The following is a 22,627-nucleotide window of genomic DNA, read 5'->3' as shown; positions in this document are numbered from 1 at the left end:
ATGTACAACTTAATCGATTTAACCTTGAATAAAAACGGATAATTTACGAAAAATTGTAATAGAAACGTTTCTCAACCTGTAGTTCGCGGATACATTCGTACGTTGAAATTCGTATGCTCAATTGTTTCTGTTGACAAATATACCTCTTAGATTTCTTTTTTTTCCAATAGAATACATCAACTAAATCTTTGTTTATTACTTAATCATACGAAATTTTATGAATCTACAATTATATATAAATTAAAATCGTTTAAACCTTCTTAAAGAAGGTTGATAATATATGACATATAGTAAATGCCATTTCTGTCTAGAATACGCAATAACTCTTAACATTTCTGACATTTTAATATAAAGAAGAAGTTAATTGTATGGAAATTTGTATAAATATTTACTTACGGTTACTAGTCTTCGAATAAATACGTTTGATTTTAGAGACGATTAAGCAATCTGTCGATCGCGGGCGTATTTAAAAAAAGGTTGAAAAATTTCGCAATATTTATGTAAATTTGGATGGATTTTATACAAATAATTTATGAATCTTTTATCAAATATAATGGACAAATGGATAAATGCCTCGTAAAAGCTTACTTATAAAAATATGAGGGAAAAAAGATGTAAACAGATATATATATGATCTATGAAAGGACCTTTAAACTTATATGAAATATTTTAAAGTAAGATAAAAATGCACAAATTTATGAGAATTTTTATAAAAATACTTAGCAAATTTAACAGGAATATTTATAAATTTTCAGGGATTTAAAGTAATATTTATAGCACAGCTTCTATAAGAGTTTATTGTAGAGTCCATAATTACATAAGCTATTTTTATGGTGTATTTATAAAGTTTTAATGCTGTTTAATGCCATGCTACTTCGTCTATTTTCACATGATCCCGAATTTAAAATTGGGATTAGTCCTAAATTCGAAATACTCCTTAAATTCTTTGTCGTTTTTCAATAATCTGCATGTAAATTTTTATAATATTTCCCGGTTTATTTTACATTTTCTCTTGGTTATAATTTATTTTAAATACATCAGTAACGTTTCTGCACCTTAACGAAGTCGTTTTAATTAGATTTACAATTAATAAACCATCAATTTTTCTTTAAAAATACCTGAAAATGCGCCTCAAATTCGAAGCATTCTTTGTCATCACTCGTAAGTCTGTACGTAAGTCTAATGTTTCCAGTTTATTTTATGTTTAACGTTAATTATAATTTACTTTAAAGACTTTATTTATGAGTAAAAACATTAATAGCGTATATTAAACTAGATTTAACCCCAGATAATCCCGTTTTAAAAGTTGAAATGCGGTTTAAATTCAAATCAACATAGAATAACCAAACCTCTGAACGACGGCCACTGACGAGAACACAAAAAAAATTGCCGTTGTTTGGGGTTATTTTGTATGCATTTATGCTGAAATTCGTACAAATATAACCTCCAAAATGGCCGCCGTTTAGAATTGTCCTTTTTAGGAAGGTTATTAATAGTTGTAATAATCCTTTAAATTAAATATATATAAAAAGTTACAAAGAAAAGAAAATAATGCTTAAACACGAATTTATTTCAATATAAACCTACTCTAAAACTTGTAGAAACGGTCGAAAATCTTTAAAAGAAATCAATCAAATTAAAAATAAAATAAAATAATAAAAAATTTTCGATTTTTAACTTCAGAAATCAGATATCAAAACACCGAAATTAAATTCTTTTCCCTCTAAAATTATCAATATTTACTAAGATTTTCAACTTTGTCAGGGTAGTAAACATTGGGCAGATGGTCAGGAACCATTAAAAGTAGCAATAAAAAATATTTTTTTTTTTCGTCAGAGACCCTCACAACACTTAGAGAAGAATTTCTTCTACAAGTTTTCGTTAAAAATTGAACGTTTGTACAGACTCAACGATTATTTATTTATCGCATCAGAAAAAAGTAACTTATATATATATATATAAAGTAAAATAAAGTGCAGATAGGAAACGAATTTCTTTAAAAAAAAATTAAATAAATAAAAAGAAAAAGAAATGAAGAGGGAGAAGAAGAAGCTGCAAAGTAAGCAGCAGATCAAATGAAATCAATGAAGTAAAAATGCTTTGATATCTTTCAGACAGGTTCAATTTCCGAAAATTGAAGACATCCTCTCCATAGAAAACTGTATCTTCACCCTTTATATATTCTTCTTTAACACATTCTCTGCATAGAACAGCGGAAGAGATGATGCCGGATGCTTACAAATCGATTTTCCACCCCCTTCAGTAGTGAATCAGACCAAAGAAAAAAAAGGTCTTGATTTTTTACTTGTTTTTGTGTGCAGTTGTGTAATATTTTACTTAGATTAAACTTTTTCAGGAAGGTTGTTAAGTAAAAATGCTAAAAAAATAAAAATTCTACAGTTTATTGAACAGAAAAACTAAGTTGGAAGGAAGTGACTTAAGAGGAAACTTTTAAGGAAAGTAAATTACTTCTCTTGTTTTATATGCCAGAGAAAAGTTTTGATATAATTTTATATATAAAAATTTTTAAATTTTTATATAAATAATATAAATAATGAACTCGGGGAACTTCAAACGTCCTGAAATGAAGAATAATTTGGGGGGATTTTTCTGTGTGTATGTGGAAGATAGGAATTCGTTCACCAACTTTGAAACTTAATAAACTTCTGTGCCTTTTGTCGAAAATTTCTGAAATTTTGCAGGAAGATTTCTATATTAGGGACATTAATGCGATTAAATTTTGGTGGTTAAAAGTCAAAAGGGTGAGGAGATAGAACGGGTTACGTGTCGTATCTCGAGTGGGGTCGGACGTAATAAAGATTTTACTCGTTATATTAGCACTTACAGTTGTTTATAAAACTCATCTCTACCCTCAAAATTTAACTTTTTGCCGTTTTATAATAATTACTAATATCAAAAAATTTTAAATAAAATTTCCTAACAGATGGAGCCACAAACAATTTTAACTTTTTTTTTTTTTGTCGAGAAAGTTAAGCAAACTCGTTGATGGATTTTTTAAAAAATTGTTTTCATTCGTAATAAAGCGAATACGTCTTTAAGTCGCGCTAAAAGTCTTATAAATAATAAAATAATATTGTTTTTGAACTTAAAGTGAATTTTAAGTTGTAATTTACAGTGATTCTTGATGATAATTTTAATAGTTAATCTTAGATTTGTAATTTATTATCTACATCTCTATATAAATAATGGGAAATTACGTAGAAAGATAGGTGTGAACAATGGACAGTGACGAGGATAGGTAAAATGAGTGTGTCCCACGAGGAATGTATTGACTTGTAGTAATGTATGTCCTGCTAAAAGATAACAGTGATTTCGATATGGATCTGAAATATCTCCATTAATTTTTATTAGATCAAATAAAAGCATTATAACTTATATATATATACGTTAATACTTGCCCAAATTACTGATTTTACTAGATTATTACTTTATAAATACAGTAATTAACAGTAAAACATAACCTCTCTCTGTTTTTCTTTCTTATTCGACCACAAATTTGTATAGAATTTCGAGTATTTACATACAAATTTGTGGTCCACATTCACTAAAAGTAAGATCTGAACCTCCCTAAACATTTACAGGGTCCGAAACCACATCGGTCCTCATTCTAACAGTTAAACTAAGAGGATAAATATTTATTCCAATCTGTTATATTGAAAGTCTAACCACCATTCTACCTGTTGGAGTTCACAATTTTGCTCTAACAACATTCTAATTTTAATTAAATTGCACTATTTTAACAAATTTGTTACAGGTTCAGATCCGATCAAGGTTTTTTTGGCTTGTGACAGGATCCGAACCAGTGACATTTGTCCCTTCTTTGGAATGTAGTTCATACCATTAGGCGTAATTGTATATCGACGTGTGTTAGTTTGGACATTCCTCACTTGATATCATGCATGCCCAGGAACAAACAGAGCTATTTGGTGTTGTATCAGTACAGAGAGTATCTTCAAAATTTAGTTTTTTTTCTTTTTGGAAATGTGTAGTGACTTTATGAATAGCCCCTTCTCAATCCTCTCGACATACATCCATGTTTTGATGTACTGTACAATAATGGGGATGTGTAGAAGTGTGTACAGATCTATCTATCGATTATAAGAATATTTTCAGTAATTACGTCACCGGGTCTATCAAATTATTCCATTACATTTAATAAACATTTAAACTTGTTTACTTTAATAACATATTTACATATTAGCCGTGTTTATCAACGTTTTACTCGAATTAATAAATCTATTAGAGTTATGAATTCTGAAACAAGTTTTAATGGATCTTCAGACAATGTAAATTTATCATTCCTCATTTTTTCCCCAACCTTACCTCCAAAGACTAATTAATCACCACAAGAAGGATTTTTCCACATTATGAGTAGATCAAAATCAATTTATATGAAAAATTTATATATAAAATTTGTAATTTAATTCAATGCAATTTAATTATTCTTACCTTTAACTGCATTTAATTTGCTTCCCATCATCTGCTTGGCCACGAAAGCTGCCATGTTGTTAGTTGCACCTCTTCAATAATTCTAAACAAATGAGCAGCGAGCAGGGATATTCAAAGTCAAATCCGTAAGTTTAATTCTGTAACGGAAAAAAAATTCTAATTACAAAAGAATCATAAAAATTACCTTTTTTTAATTTAAATTACTGAGAAAAAATTCTCTCTGTATCAAAGAAATGTTTTTATCCATCCCCTATGTACTTTAAAATCATTATGTTTATACAACAATGTTTTATGTTGAAATATTTCTCTATTTAGAAATAATGTAGGGATTTTTTACGATTAGGGATAATGTAGGGATATTTCACTATTGGGGTAATGTAGGGGTATTTTACTATTAGAGATAATGTAGGGATATTTCACTATATCGGGATAATGTAGGGATATTTCACTATGTCGGGGTAATGTAGGGATATTTTACTATGTCGGGATAATGTAGGGATATTTCACTATAACGGGATAATGTGGGGATATTTCACGATATAGGGATAATGTAGGGATATTTCACTAATCTTACCTTAAAATAACAATAAAAAACATAATAGTAGTTAAAATAATGTATTATTTTATAATATGTGTCCCTTACATAGGTGTTTTCCCCCTTCCAAATACATTTTATAAGGAGAAATCCCTATCAGCGAAAGAGAAAAATCCCTACAAAGGTCAAAGATTCAGAAAAGCAAGTTTTCAGCCATTTAATGACGTTCTATTATCACTCTGTACAATATTTTTTATATATATAGATAATATACTGTATAAGGTAAGATTGTTAAAATATAATACAATCCTTATTAAACAACTGTATACAGGTATTACTATAAAAGATTGTAAGGAATGTATAGGAATTTGTACAGTGAAATTCTTTATATATAAAAATTACTTTATATTAAAATCTACATAACCCTTTAATAAATTTAGTTTACAATACTTAGTGTTTCAGTATCCCAACAATCGTTCAATGAGTGTTGTATAGGAATATTTCAATAATAATGTCTATCATTCTGTGCACAATCCCTATACATAAAAATGATATAAATTACAGAGATAGGGAGAATGAATTCTCTAATAACCTTTAGAAAAGTCCTTAAACAATAAAAAACATAATAGTAGTTAAAATAATGTATTATTTTATAATATGTGTCCCTTACATAGGTGTTTTCCCCCTTCCAAATACATTTTATAAGAAGAAATCCCTATCAGCGAAAGAGAAAAATCCCTACAAACTTATTAAAGTGGAGGTAGAAGAAATTTATACAGAAAAAAAATAAATTTGAAGAGTGCTAAAGAAAAATTAACATATCTGAGAATTAACTGAATCGAATTTTAATTAAAATTTCATATTTCCTAAAAAATATAAACAATTTTTTAATTATCAATTTAAATTCTTCCCTTATAAGATGATTAAAAGTTAATACAAGAAACAATTTCGAATGGTTTAATTTTGATTGAAATTATTTGCAGGGATTTCCTTATAACAGAAATTTTAAATTTCCCTATAGATATTCATTTACTTCACAGGAATTAGTATTTTTAGATGTAAGGAACAAATTTCCTACATCTAAAAATTCCTGTATAAAACTTACATTGCATAGGATTTTTCCCCCTATACACTAACGGAGGGAAATTTTATATTTATGCTGCTATAAATAGGGAAAAATCTTATAAAATTCTATCTAGTATAGATTATTTGCTATCCACCCATTTCAACGATTAAAAAAAAACTCTTATATAAATCCTTTAATATCTGTAAAATATCTTCTTATATATTTCCTATAAAATCTCTAAATAATTTGAATTATTTAGAGATTTTACCCTACAACATTTTCCTTTTAAAATTATTACTAAATTTATCTTTGCTATTATTAAATTACACGTACGAAAAGAATTTATGGAAATTCTCCCTAACAAGAATAACGAAAATTGATAACATTAAGTGTTAGGGATATCCCCTAACACTTAATGTTAGGGGATATCCCTAATTTTAGGGAAACTTCGCATTGTTCTCGAACCAACCTTAAGAATTCTCTTCCAAACTACCAATAAAGATGCCCTGGAAAGAAAATGTGGCGAGTACCTTCTCAATTTTCCAGTTAAGTAAACATAATTGATTCTCGCTAAATCAAATTCTTAGAGAAGTTTAAGAGAGAAGATAAAAGCGAATAATTAGAATGAAAATTAAAGGCAAATTTCTTTCTAAATGAGAGAAATTTGGGCAAATTTTTAATGGCAAACCGCGGAGAAAATGCAGAAGTTTTAAGTTCTAAACGTGGTGCCCTATAAAGTTATGTTGACCTTCCAGTGCATCGAAGCCAAAGTATCACAGGTCAAAGATTCAGAAGAGCAAGTTTTCAGCCATTTAATGACGTTCTATATCATATTAATGATGCTACAGAGCAAGAAAGAGAGAAAGAAAGATCTAAATTCGATTAATTATGTAATTAAAACCATTTTATAGCTTTAGTAAGATAAATGATAAACGTGCTGAATACAACGTCATGTTTACTAATAACAATTTGTTTAAGCATCTCGTATAATAAATTGTAAATGGTTTCAGCTTCCTCCTGTTGTAATTGTCTGAAATTCGAAATATTGCATGTTTCCTGCAATAAATACCTCAATAATTGGATAAAAATTGGATAGCTTTAACATGATCAGTGGCATAAATCTGAGATCACCTAAATTATAACCGAGTAGAGTAATCGATACGAATAAAACTGGATAAAAGGGACAATTACTAATAGTTTCCGAGTATAATGTTTCATTCGAGGCAAACATTTAGCGAATTGTCTGAAAAAATTCAGGGAAATTTTCCAATGGGACTGAGAAATAAATACCTCTAATACACGAAAAATTAAGAATTAAATATTACATGCTATATGATATAGGGAAATTTCTACGAAACGGTGAAAAAATTACATTATGAAATTAGGGAAATATCCCTCAAAAGTCGAAGATTTGGGGAATATTTTCTTACACCATATCACAATATAAAAACTTCATGGGTATCATCTGCTGCAATAAAAAAGAAATATCCCTCAAAAGTTATGGATTTTTCAGAAAATTTCCCTAGCATATTTTTAGGGAAATTAAGAAATTTAGGAAAACATAAATGTAATTAAGTGTTTTGAGGAAATTAAGAAATATTTGAAGATCTACACTAATACAAATTTTTAAAGAAACCAGCAGAGAAATTTCCCCGAAATTAAAAATCAGGAAAATACCTCAAATTTCAGGAATTTTCATATGTTTTACCCTATAATTGTAATGTTATAAATATTTTATACTAAGCTTTTTCTTTTAATAGAATATGTTTTATTAAAATATCAAATCTTAATAAAAGAAAATAATAATAATATAGCTATTACTGAATTTTCTCTAATTTTAGGAAATATCTTAAAAATAAAAAAGTAATAAACAAGTTCAATAAAGGGAAATATAACAATTTCTTCAGAGAAAAATAAAACGAAATATTAATAAATTTTAAAATAATATGAGAAAACAAAGAATATATCGTTACTTTATTTATTTATCTTTACATTTAAATGTTCTGTTTACTATATTATTTTTCAAGTTTAAAAATTCAAAATAAAATAAAGAAATTTTAAGTGCTAGATAATATAATTTACTGGAAATTTACTTATAAATTTTTTAAACTGAGTCTGTTAAGAGCTTTTAAATGTAAATATTTTAGTTTAATACATTTTCAAGATTACATATAATTTTCTTTTTTTATATTCTATTAAGTAAAAATCAAATTGTTTTATTACATTTATTAATTTTTAAATAAAAATAAACACAAATATAATAATTTTTAAATGTTTTAATTGAAAAAAAAATTATAAATTGTTGAAAGAAATATCAACGATGTCTCTTTTAATTTTTTTTAAATAAAATTTTTTAGTTTTTCGAACAGAATTTTGTTGGAAATAAATCAGAACATTCTTCTGAACGAATAAAAAACATTTTAGTTCATAATTTTCGAACGTATTTTTCATTTTTCGATAAAATTCAATTCAAAACAAATCTCGACATTGTTCTGAATGAGAAAGGAACAATTTATTGCATAATTTTTCACATTTTTTTTCATTTTTGAACAGAAATTATGCGCTGATATTTGAACATAGATCGTTGTTATTAAATATTAAATGCCTTCCAACTTATAATTTTACATAATTTTAAGTTAAAAAGTTTAAATAAAAAATTTAATTATAAAATATAGAAAAAAGTTTATTTAAGTGAAATCTAATACATAATTTTTGAACAGAATCACATAAAAAAGTACAAAATAAGGATAGTAAAATCGACTGAAACGTCATATACTAAAGCTTTGTATCAAAGCTCAATCATTATGCACTAAAGCTTTGTATCAGCGCTCAATTATTATGCACTAAAGCTTTGTATCAACGCTCAATCATTATGCACTAAAGCTTTGTATCAAAGCTCAATCACCATGCACTAAAGCTTTGCAGTAAAGGTCGAACATCATGCACTAAAACTGCAACAAAACTTTGATGCAAAGCTTAAAACTTTATATAAAAATAAAATAAAAATCTTTGTAAAATTTAATTTATTTCGATTATTTATAATAAAAAAAAAAACTATGTTTAAAAAGGAGAAAAAAACTGTTTACAAATATAATTTGGCATCCATCAAGTAAATTTCATTTCTCAAAAGTGAAAACTCTACACTTTTCTTAACTTTACCGGCAAACAAAGAGAAAGAGAAAGAGAAATATTCGAAAGAATATTCTTAAATAAATTTACCAAGAATCATAAAGTTAATTTAATTAAGGAGACGACTTAATAGCATAATCATTTCTGTTAATTATTTTTCTGCAAAGTGTCATGTCGAAAATAAAACCAAAAAATAAATAAATTGCTTAAGAATAAATGTATTAATTAATGTTATTCAATTATGTAAGCTGTTTAGTTAGATATTAAATACATTTAAATAATTATTAATTGATTTTATTAAACGTGATAAGTTGAATTAACAATTCAAATTTTGATTCATATATCTTATAATTAAACTAATTATTTAATAAGATATTTGATATAATTTTAATATTTATATATTTGTTACATATTTCGATTAATTCTGTTTAATAATTTATAGAATTTAATAAAAAATCATTAAAATTTCAATTTTTATCGCTTGTAACAAGTTATAACAATTGGGTTTTTTCATTGGGATGATGTGGATACTTCTTATAAGAAATTAACGAAATTTTTAAATATAATCGTTCTAAACACTTATTTATATATTTTTAAGGCAGAATTTAAAGTTTTAAAAGATTTTATATAATAAATTATTGATAATTACATAATAATTGTAAATTAAACGGCTTTAAAAATGAGCATATAAGAACTCATATACTGTATTTTTTGCATGTGCCAACAACAAATTAAGTCGTTTCGAGTTAATTTTTAAGAATTTTTGAGGACTTCCTTAAGGATTTAGGATCCAGATACGTCAGTAATTTAAGTATATTAATCAATTTTTGTATTTTATCACACAAAATAAATGTTTTTACAACATAAATCTAGCACAAGAACAAGATAAGTATATACAAAAAATAACATAGAACATTTAAATTAAAGCAATTATTTTAAATTTTATTTATTAAAATTTTAATCAGAATTAATCTTAATACAAATCAAAAACTTTAAATAATATTTTTATTATATTTTTTTTACACAAATCAACGTCAAAGAGCGAAAGAGAAGCAGACAGAGAGAGAGACAGAATTAAAGTAGTGAATAACTAAGAAAATTATTATTAATGCATATTAACTTTCATTATTTTTAAGGATTTATTACCTAATCTTTAATAGGGATTTGACTAATTCCAATAATATCATATTCAAAATTGTCTCTCGAAATGGGAGATGCCAAACGAACCGTTATGTAAAGACTAATAATTAGTGAGGCATTCAAAACAAAATGACTAATGTTGAAAAATATTCATGGTGAAATTTACTTTTACAAGTAATATTTTATATAGAATTAACAAACTAATTTCCTTGACAACTTTTAAAGAATTTCCAAACTTATTTTTAATTCATTCATCAAATTTTATTAAAGAATAAATTACGTCTAAAGTAAAATTTTAACCAATTAAATTCGATTAGTTTACTTTATAATCATTTTTAAATTTAAGAAAATTAAATTAAAATATTTAATTATTTTAAATTGATAAATTCTTGTTAAACTATAACAAAATTCTATAAAATTTTGTCTTAATGTCATACTTATATTTCGTCACAGTTTCTACTTACACATAAACATTTTGTCACAATTTCTAACACGTAACTATTTCGTCACAATTTCTAACACGTAACTATTTCGTCACAGTTTCTAACACGTAACTATTTCGTCACAACTACTTACATGTAAAGTAGGTAAAATTTTTCAAAGTTCTCTTACAATTTTTACGAAATTTTTCAAAGTTCTCTTACAATTTTACGAAAAATTTCAAAGTTCTCTTACAGTTTTACGAAATTTTACGCATTTCTAAAACATTTTTTAACGTTTTTTAAATATTTTTAAACATTCGAAAAAACATTTTTTAACAATATTAAATTATCAAATAGTTTATTTACATTATATAAACTGTATAAATATGTGTAGCTTGGTTGCACGGTATAAATATTTACTTTATAAAAAAAAACTCGTTTATGTAGAAAATATATTAAAATGAAAAATGTCTTTAATGTCAAACGTGTTCAAGATATTAAAATGTAAATTTTTACCAACAGAAATATTCCCTTTTTTTAAAAAAAAAAATTAAATATTATAATATATACTTTCAAATGAAGACATTACTTTCTACGTATAATATTTTCTCTACATGAATTTCTTATACGCTTACATACGTAAAATACATAAAAATTTTAATCAATGTAAACTTATTTATGTGTAATTTTCTCACATAGGTAAATTTACATGTAAAATGTTGTGTATTATAACATTAATTCTCATAGAATCTGAATAATATTTTACCGAAAAAACTGTACAGCAGTTTATTTACGATTTTACAGGTTTAATGATACTATACAGTATATTTAACGATATACAATCGTGTATACTAATATATTATATTATATATATTGTAGAACCCCCTATAACACTGTTGATAATTCTGTGTTATATGAATTTCATGTTGTACGAGTCACTTAGATTTTACAAATACGTGTGACGGGCTGTGAACGGCTCATGTATTTGTAAAATCTAAGTGACTCGTACAACATGAAATTCATATAACACGGAATTATCAACAGTGTTATAGGGGGATCTACTGTACATGCATTTGGACAAATCATAACGTACAGAACTTGTGTAGGTATACAGTAAAATGTATATGATGCATTTTAATATATACGTATACGTAAACTGTACATATAGAAAATTAATATATATCAATTGACTAAGTATAAAATAAAGTATAAAGGATGCATTTTACTATGTACATATATAAGTGTTGTTTGTACATGTGCATATACGCTATAACAAAGTTACTATACTGTACTTTTACATACATGTTACAGTGCACTATACCTATCTTAGTACGTACAGTACAAGAGCATATACGTGTAGAAGTTATATTATAAAGGACTTACGTGTATATATAGTCAAACATAAAGGATATAACTTTAATATCTAGACTTACTACTGTTTAATATATTATAGAGCACACAAATGAAAAATGGAGCAATGTTACTGTAAAATTATAAATAAGAAAATCAATTTTAACTGAATTAACTGAAAGATTAATAAATAATAAAAAAGTAAGAATAAAAATAAACTATATATTTATATAAAAAAAGCAGAAATATATTTTGATATCAGCAGGAAAAAAACCCATAACGTTAGCAAAACATTTAGAAAATAAATAAATAAATTCCTAAAATATTTGAAATTTTAGAATACCATATGCGGGACAATAATGTTCCTAAACATATTTCCTTTTTTATTGCCTTTAGGCATCAAGTGCCTATTGCTTGAAATCATACATGCCAAGAGCACTCTCCCATAAATCGATATGCATGCTAGACCACATAATGCGCAGTGATTTTTATTGTTAGAAAGCCACTAAAGAAAAATATGCATCAATATTTAATATTTTGCATTCAATAAAAAGTAAAAAAAAGAACAATATTTTCTATATACAAATATCCCTATTTTCTTTATATTCTCTGATAATAAATCCTAAGTCTTGTATATTTTTTTTCCATTATCTGAAAGCTTTGTTCTCTTAGAAATCTTAAATCTATGAAAGCAAAGCCTTATCTGGTATTCTTTTCCGTTTTAGAAGGGAATAAATTCAATGGTAAAATGCATAAATTGTATATATATATACATAACTTCTACGTCATAAAGTATAAGGTAATAAACTGATGTTACTTTACTCTTAAGTGTGTAAGAGTAAGGGAGGGAGAAGGTAAGAAAAGGATAATTTGATATGTATTTTCGATATTTTCGAATATAAAATTCGGGTTAAAGAGTTTATAAAATGTTAAATTTATATATAAAAATGGTTTCTAGAAAGATTTCTCTTGAATTTTTTCACGCTGAAGAGAATCAGTAAAGGATAAAATTTGAAATTTCATTTATCTCTTTCCTTGTAGATATATGGAAATTAAGGATTAAGATAATAAAATAAGTTGGATTAAAGTTGTTTTTTCGTTAGAAAAAAATACTTCTCGATAAAATAACATGTGGGAAATTTAGATAAATTATTCATTTTATTATTACTTTTTATTTTTATTTTATTATTATTTTTTTACCTTTAAGTTTTCTCTTGTGATGAACTGAATTATAAACGCCACATAAGTATATAAAATGAGTGATTATTATTATAAAATTTTAATTAGAAGTTTTTTAGTCTCATAAATTAAACTTTTTAAACGAAATTATATTTAAATTAATCATTAAAATTATTGATTATTTTAATAAATTATCATTAAATCTTAACAAAGAGCGATGCGGTTTATACTAAGTCACTTTTAATTTATTTAGAATATTTAAAGATTTATTTCAAATATGTAAATAATTCATAAACAAAACTTTAAAACTATATTCAGAAATTATTTTTCCTTCGTTTCTTTAATTTTATTTTAATATATTTTTAAATTTTATACGCCGTTTTACCCGTTATGTTTTAGATGAAAGGCGAACCTTCCATATGAAATTGGAGGTTTTTTTTCTTAAAATCCTCTGAAAATTTAGAACTTTATTAGGAATTCTTTAACATAATATATTAAATATATTAAGGAGTATCATATAAAATCAACTATTATATCCCTTCCTTTATAGTTTCATGTATTATATGTACCAGTCGACCCCCCTATAACACTGTTGATTATTCCGTTTTATATGAATTCCATGTTGTACGAGTCAATTAGATTTTACAAGTACGTGAGCCGTTCACAGCCCGGCACACGTATTTGTAAAATCTAAGTGACTCGTACAACATGGAATTCATATAAAACGGAATAATCAGCAGTGTTATAGGGGGGTCGACTTGTATATATCCTTCATATTACAGTAGCCCCTCGTTATATTGCGCTTGTCGAGAGACAAATAAAAAGCGCGATATATCCGAATCCTGGATATAACGAGGGTCTACTGTATTAATATTAGGAAGTAGAGCATGGGATGAAGAAAGGAGGAGGAGGAGAAAGATCCCAGTATATAGACTGAATCAATATAAATAAATAAGCCTGTTTTCTTCATATCTGTAAAGACAGTAACAAAAGAATTTAAATTATACGCATTCAAAATTAACTTTTAGTAGTGTTTAATTAACATATGATTGCAGTAAATTCACTCTATATAAAACTTTACATTCACACAAAATTACACATCAATATGTAATCTTTCTCAATTAACATTCGTAGATAATCAATACTTGAATTAAAAACTACTCAGTTTATACAATATTCAAGTCATATATTACGCTTATAGAAAGAAAAGAAAATTCCCTCTCAAAGATTCCAGTGAAGCGAATTCAATAGAAAATTCTTAGAAACAATACGGAATGGACGATATTGTTTCACTTTTTCATCTTTTTCTGTATGAATTTTCATTACTCTCCTGAGGAAATAACCCCAGAAACTATCATTGTCTACACTCGTTCAGATTTGTCTCCATTTGAATTTTACTTGCTCACTACATTTAAGAAGTGTATCAATCACCTTGATAAATGCCAAGTGCTTGGAAATGACTAAACATTCTTTATCCGTGATTTATGAGATGGAATGGATGGCTTTTATATAGAAATATATTCACTTTCAGAAGAGGACAAAAGAATAAATAAATATTCAGATTGAAACTAAAGAAAGTTAGGTTTTTATTCACTTAAAAGCCTTTCACTTTCTTGGTTGTTATAAGTAACACAGGGAAAGTATGACCATCGGTCAAAAAAATCACACCAAAAATTTTTACATTTTTTGTACTCGGAGAAATGTCGAGAAATGTCGAGAAATGCAAAAAGATTGGGTTGTTTTTTTTTCTGTATGTGTCAATGTGTGTGTATGGGGGAAACGAAAATGTTCACTCACTTTAAAGTTTAATAACTCGCGTGCCCTTTGCCCAAAATTTCTGAAATTTTGCAAGGAGGTTTATGTGTTAGGATGATTTATTCTGTTAAATTTTGGTGGTTATAAGTCGAAGGGATAAGGAGATAGAGGGGTGTCATATGTCACATCTCGAGTGGGATCGGACTTAATAAAGATTTTACTCATTACATTTTTTTAAAAATAAAACTCATCTCTACCTTCTAAATTAAGTTTTTTTGCTATATTATAATAATTTATAATATAAAAGGGTTTTTAATAAAAATATTGTAACAGAAAGCGCTACACAATTCAAATTCTTTTGAGAGAAAGTAAAGCAACTCGTAGGTGAATTTTTTTAGTGTGTTTCGGATCTATTGCATAGTTTTATATCATTTAAAAAACACTAAAATATGTATAAATTGTGTACATTTTCTAAATAAACAATGTAAATTCTCATTAATTGCTGTTAAATTAAAGTTCCATCAATAATTATAAAGGAAGATTAGATAGAGATAGGGTTTAGTCAGTTGAGTTCTTGCTCTTCTAAAGAATATCCAAAAAGGCTACAAGGCTCTTATTATCTCTCTTGCATGAATATAGGAGACGATACAATCGAGCATGGAGGCATACAAGCTCCATATGTCATTCTGCATGATTTGCACATAGATACCTGGGTGCATAACTTTTTTCTCAATGAATATAATTCAATTGTTATGAGATTTACATTGAATATAGGCATACACAGGTATAAATTTCCTAAAATCGTAAATATTTTCAATAATATATATTAAATTCGGATAGATATTTGCATATGAATAGCCATAAGAAGGAATATCAAAAGAAAATCAGAAGAGAAAGGGTTTAATTTATGTACATTTTACCACATCCTCTTGTTTTCTTGCGTTAAAAATACGTTTAATATAAGTGTTTTTTAAAAATGTTATATAAAAACTAAATATTAATACATATATAATTAAAAATTGTAAATATTTACACTAAAATATGCAAAAATTCCACTAAAAATTTACATATGAATACGAAAATTTTCAAAAGTTATTAAACAGTTTAAATAAATGTATACATAAGTAATTAACATGATAATAGAACAAATAAAAAATCCCCCTTATATTAACGAATAATAATAATACCTGCATTTATATGACGTATATTATGTGGAACATTAATTTAAATATCAAAGAGGATAAATATGTAGAAATGTCAAAGTGTGTAGTTGATAAATATACATTTGTATAGAAGATATAAGAAGTAAACAGGAGAAGAAAGCGAATTTTCTAAGCAAGAGTCGATAATCTAATATGGAGAGAGCAATGCAACTAGTGTTAGAATGCAGACACGTCATTAACTCGTTCAGTGTGAACTCGCTTTGTAAAATTTTAATGCAAAACATAGGAAACTAATGGATAAGTATTATTAACTTTAAGGGGAGAAAAAGGGAAATTTCGCTCAAAGAAACATTTTTAAAAGAATTTAATGAGCTTTTAACGCATTTTTAAATACCTACAACGTTGTAAAATATTGTTAAATTATTGTTTATAAATATAACTTAATTACGGGAAATTTTTTGTGATGATTACGTTAAGATTTTTCCAACTAAAGTTGAAGAAAATGAAGGAATTTAATTATTTAAAAAAAAATCGAAATTACTTCGTGAAATCACGTCACAATGCCGCCGAGCTACAATTTTTAATCATATTTTCAATTGGTTTAATTCAAAATATGCTCTCGATTTTAGTATTGTCTTGCTCCTGTACATCACACTTTCCCTGATAACAAAAGATGCCGGTCATCTACCTAACTCAGTTCTCTAAATTAAGGACGGACGGACAGACGGACGACATCGGGAATCTACAGGAGTGCAATTTGATAATTTCAGCCATATATATATATATATTATTGTAAATAAAATGAATTTTATTATATTTAAATTATGGTAAAGTTTAGAAAGGATGCAAAATGATGAAGAATAATGATGCTAATTAAGTGGAGTTAGTAGTAACTTTGGAATTGTGATTATTCACATTACATTCAAGTCATTTTAAGCATTATCTTGGACATTTGAACATCTCGTAATCGATGGTATCGATTCTGATCTTATAAAGTTATGCTTTTCAGAATTTCATGAAAGTGCAGATAATGCAAAGATGAATTTCATTAAGATGCAAATTAACTAGAGAGAAATTTCACAAAGATTCAGCTGAAAAAGAGAGAAATTTCACATTCAGCTGAAACAGAGAGAAATTTCACATTCAGCTGAAAAAGAGAGAAATTTCACAAAGATTCAGCTGAAACAGAGAGAAATTTCACAAAGATTCAGCTGAAACAGAGAGAAATTTCACAAAGATGCAAATAATGAAAGAAATTTCACAAAGATGCAATTGAAACAGATAGATTTTTGAAAAAAGATGCAAATAAAGCAGAGATGAATTTCATCCCTGCATCATTCCAAAACGGAACAAAGTTCTGTATGTTTATCTGTTCTAAACGATTTAATTATTCACTTTTAATTAAACTTTAACAAAGATTAATGCACAGATTCTCAAATAGATGTGTTGTGATGATAAAGAATGAAAAATAATTTGAAATTTGTACTTAAATCTGATTATTTTCCATGAAATTTATGTGATCAACTGACATAATCGATATTGTTAATTAAAATCATTCTTTCGATTATAATCTCAAAATTCTTTTAACAGTAATTAAAAATATTTCAAATATTCGATAAATTTAACTATAAATTAAAATATAGTTGCAAAAATTTCACAATAAATGATAAATTTACCAAATAAAATCTAATAATCTAACACGAATTACTAATTATTTAATTTAAATAATTAAAAAAAATCTGATCAATAATTTATTTTTTTTAATTAAATAAAAAAATTCGAAAGTAAAATTTAATTTGTAAATTAAAAAAAAAAACATTTTTTTTAAGAATTTTAAAATATGCAAATATTTATTTGATTTTTAATTTTAAAAAAAATGCAAAAATATTCATCCTTTTCCAAGATTTTAAGGAACGATATTAAATTAATATATGAAATAAATATTAAATTAAATAATTTCGATTGTTTTATACAATATTTAATGGTTTAATAGTTAAAATTTGTGATTTTTTATTTAAAAAATCAATTTTTTTCCTTATAAAGAACAAAAAACGGAATGAAAAATGCATGATTTTTAAGGATCAATTTTAATTTAATTTATGAAAAAAAAATATTTAATAAATAATTCAATTGTTTTATCTAATTTTAATGACTTTTCATTGCTAAAAATTACGATTTTTTAAATTAAAATATCAATTTTTTTCGTATAAAAAATCAGAAGAAAAGAAGAAAAACACCGTAGTAATACCCAGAGGACCAGTGTCGATCCTAAACAAAATGATTTTCTCAAGGGAAGGGAAGACTTTAAGCAACTTTAAGATTTATTCCAAGATTTATCCCTGAACTAAAGTTAAAAATAAAAATTTCCAGATAACAGAATTAATTCATTTTCTTACATAATTCGTAAAGGAAAATCAATCATAATTAATTAAAGAGGAATATTTAAACAAGATTAAAATCGTAAGCTCATAAAAGTAATTTAAAAAAAAAACTAAGTGAAATTCTTTAGGATAAACTTTAAATTAAATAATAATGTAATAAATTACACTTTAAAAATATATAATTAATAATTATAAATAATTTTTGTCGTGCCTTATTAATTTGATCCCCAAGTTTCATTCCATACATTGTTGAATATTATAGGTTAAAATCCCTAAAAAGTTACGCACATAATTGAATTTTAGGGGAAAAATCCCTAGAAAATCCCTTTCATCTACATCGTTGCCTTTTAGGGGAATTTAGGAAATTGATATAAAATTATTCCTTATAAATGTTGATATTTATAATCGTCTATAAATAATTTTATATTATAATTTTTTAAATATAATTTGTCAGTAAAGTTGTCTTTATTTTTACAAAAATAGAATTTTTTTTTTCGTGACTTAAATGACAGAAAAAACATTTTTAATGTTTGTTTTACTTGGAAGTTTGATGGACATTTTGAAAGATTGAACCAGCAATGACTCAAAATGTCAGTCCAAGATACGATCAAACATGAAATTTTGTCGTTTCTTTTATATTTCATTTCTAAATAAATTAAATTTCATATTTATCTTTGTAATAGTTTTCTTAGTTTATGATTTTTCCCTTCATAATTTTGTAACGATTTACGTTATTAACGCAATTAGGTAAATGAAACTTTTGTAGGGATTTTCCTCTAAAATATGCAATGAAAATTTTGTAGGGATTTTTCCCTAAACACCCAATGAAATGAATAAAAATTTTGTAGGATTTTTCCCTGAAAACATGCAAATGACATAGATGAAAATTTTTAGGGATTTTCCGTAAAATACGCAATTACGTGACCACTTTGTACCGGTTTTTCCCAAAACACGCAATGAAGTGAATTAAATTTTGTAGGGTTTTTCCTTTAAAACACGCAATGACGTATTGAGATTTTACAGATTTTTTTCCCTAGAAACGCCATAACATCGGTAAAAAAATTAGACAGTAAAGAATATAATTACAGCAAATTAACAAAAAACAATTACTTTAAATAATCATACAATCTTATAAGAAAATTTCTCGAAGTTTTGCGCCTGGCATCACCTGGAGTTTGACAAGTTTAAATAAGTTTCGATGCAATAATTAAACTCGATATACCTGCATACATTTATATTATTTATTCAATTTGGAATTCAGTTACGAGAATTCATTTCAATTGACTTAAATCTCGAATCCCGAAACTAGTTACTAAGCATTGGCAGGGGCATTAGAAACTAAAGGTCTTATTGTCTAATCAAACTTAACAATATTCTCGATAATCCTACTTGATCTAACTTATAAAACTTTATTTAATATAAGGGAAGTAAATACTAAAATCCGGAGCTATTATAATGGCAAAGTACAAGAATTTCAGATGCATTATCGAAAGAGGAAATGATTAAAATTACCAACAATTGCGGGATAATTAAGTTCTACTGATAGATAGATGCCAGTAAGCATTGTTTATAATTCAAAGTAGAGTAATCTCCTTCCTATATAATAGAATTCATTTATATTAACGATACAATAAGATAAAAGTAAAGCAAAAGTAATCCCATCAGTAGTTGTACAGCAAGTTAAGATGCTTGATTTAGAATCGTATCACGTATTATAAACATAATATCAATTTACTAAACATCTTTCCCTCATTCATGCATCTCCCTTAATCTATCCTCCTCATCTTCACTTCCTCTTTTCCTCCTTCTTCCATTAATATATATAGGCTACGTCTTCATCCTTGGGGATCTTAAATTGTGTTTGATACATCAAGAAGTTTCTCTATATGCTTAAATTTTATATTATAGAGTGAAGAGTAAGTCATATTTTTTGTCTATAAAATGGTGAGTTATATGTTGTTATATTCGTATGAGAAGGTAGACGTTTAACTCCTTTTCTTTTTAAATATTAAAGGAATATTTCATCTGTGCTTAAATCTTTAAAGGGATGACTACATTGAAGCTTATATCTTTAAAAGAATGACTCTTTTGCAGCTTAAAATCTTATAAAAGAATGACCCTTTGCATCTTGCATTCAAACACTTCCAAGGATAATTAGTGTGTATGTATATATATATATATATCTTCGTCACTCTTTGATGTCTAAAACGTTTGAAAATCTTTTACATAAAAATAGAGAAAATAAAAATAAAAGAAATAAAAAAAAATTGAATAAGATTAAAAAGAATTTATTTTTCTCAATTTTTTCCCTCCGTTATTTTCTTCTATTTCCGGAAGATGTGGCAGAGGAAATGATTTTGTTACCAGATTAAAGTCGAGGAAATAAGTTGGAAGTATTAAGAATAAGATTTTCCATAACATTAACCTTTTATAATAAATTAAAGGTAACATTTCTCTTCTAAAAGATAAGCGATTTCTCTATCTTTTTTTAAAAAAATATTTAAAAAAAACATTTGTAATTTAAATTAAATAGAGAAAAATAACCCATAAAACATACGGAAAAAATTACAACCCATGCAAAACGTACGCACGTACTTTGCAAATTCATGCAAATTCAATCGAACCTTCAATACAGACGACTTGTAAACAGCGGCCGTTCTTCAGAAACTTACTTTTTTGAGGCGGAACTGCTTATAAAGTAACCTCTAAGTAATAGCACCTCCGAACAACGGCCATTTCTGTTGCTCCCTTAAATGGTCGTTGTTCACAGTTTTGACTGTATACGGTTAAAAACCTTACAAGTTTTATTCTACAAAATATGCTCCCGATTTTAACAGTGCCTTGCTCCTGTAAATCATACTTTTCCTGATAGCAAAAGAGTCATGCCGTGCATTTATCTAATTCCGTTCTGGAATAAAAACATTTTAATTGAAAACACATGACTATTAGGTAGCAATTTTCAAATTGCGAACGTATAAATTCCCACTGGCATCCGTCTGTCTGTAGGTCCTTCGTTAATCTCGAAAATAGAGTTAGAAGGATTAAAGTCCGGATTAGATATGGAAAGGTTAGCGGCAGGAGGTCCAACTAACTATATAAGAACTTTGCATTGAAATCACGTAACTTCCGGTCTAGACCGGAAGTTACGTGATTTCAATGAAAAATTGTCTTCGGAATGCAATTATATGACCAACATGACTCTTTTACTATAAGGAAAAGTGTGATGTACAGGAGAAAGACACTACTGAAATCGAGAGCCTATATTTCTAATTAAATAAGTTTAAAATACGATTAGAAATTGAAGCATACAGTATTGTGGCGTCATAATAATTTTTTGTTTTATCTGTTTTAAATAATAGAAAAATATACGAAACGTTTTGCCGTATTTTGCTTTTATAAAACATGCAGCATTCTTCATATAATAATAATTATTATATTAGATCTTCGAAAATTAATAAATTTATTATTATATTACACATAATTCTCACGTAAATTAAATGATTATTCTAATGTTTCTGTCCGTCACGCTGTGCAATACAGGACGTGACTGACAGACGGGTACATGTCGTGTGTACTGTATATTGTTCTTAAGTGATTTATTAATATTTTATTTAAATTTTTCTGGCGATTTTGTGGATTTAATTAAAATTTATAAGGAATTTTGTTGACTTTTTTTACTTTAAAATATAAAACTTTATTTAGGATTGTATTTTTTTAAAAAAATATTTAAAAAAAACATTTGTAATTTAAATTAAATAGAGAAAAATAACCCATAAAACATACGGAAAAAATTACAACCCATGCAAAACGTACGCACGTACTTTGCAAATTCATGCAAATTCAATCGAACCTTCAATACAGACGACTTGTAAACAGCGGCCGTTCTTCAGAAACTTACTTTTTTGAGGCGGAACTGCTTATAAAGTAACCTCTAAGTAATAGCACCTCCGAACAACGGCCATTTCTGTTGCTCCCTTAAATGGTCGTTGTTCACAGTTTTGACTGTATACGGTTAAAAACCTTACAAGTTTTATTCT

The 22,627-nt window shown here is 26.4% G+C and overlaps 1 protein-coding gene across 8 annotated transcripts in view; it reads right to left on the bottom strand.

Moving 5' to 3' along the window:
• Positions 1 to 22,627, bottom strand: part of LOC111622875 (complexin-like) — a 244,259-nt gene that overhangs the window by 48,831 nt on the left and 172,801 nt on the right. For all 8 annotated transcript variants that reach the window (XM_023365322.1, XM_023365316.1, XM_023365317.1 and 5 more), the window contains one exon: positions 4,471 to 4,607. Coding sequence is in view for 7 of the 8 variants with exons in the window: in XM_023365316.1 (XP_023221084.1) it covers positions 4,471 to 4,525 (55 nt within the window). In the remaining variant the exon portion in view is untranslated. The remainder of the gene's footprint in view (positions 1 to 4,470; positions 4,608 to 22,627) is intronic.

Source organism: Centruroides sculpturatus, unplaced genomic scaffold (genome assembly GCF_000671375.1).
Source record: "Centruroides sculpturatus isolate CEXI.00-Female unplaced genomic scaffold, Cexi_2.0 scaffold290, whole genome shotgun sequence".
In the NCBI taxonomy this organism is placed as follows: Eukaryota; Metazoa; Arthropoda; class Arachnida; order Scorpiones; family Buthidae; genus Centruroides; species Centruroides sculpturatus.
The sequence above is the reverse complement of the archived record's forward strand: the minus strand, read 5'-3'. Positions and strand labels throughout refer to the sequence as shown.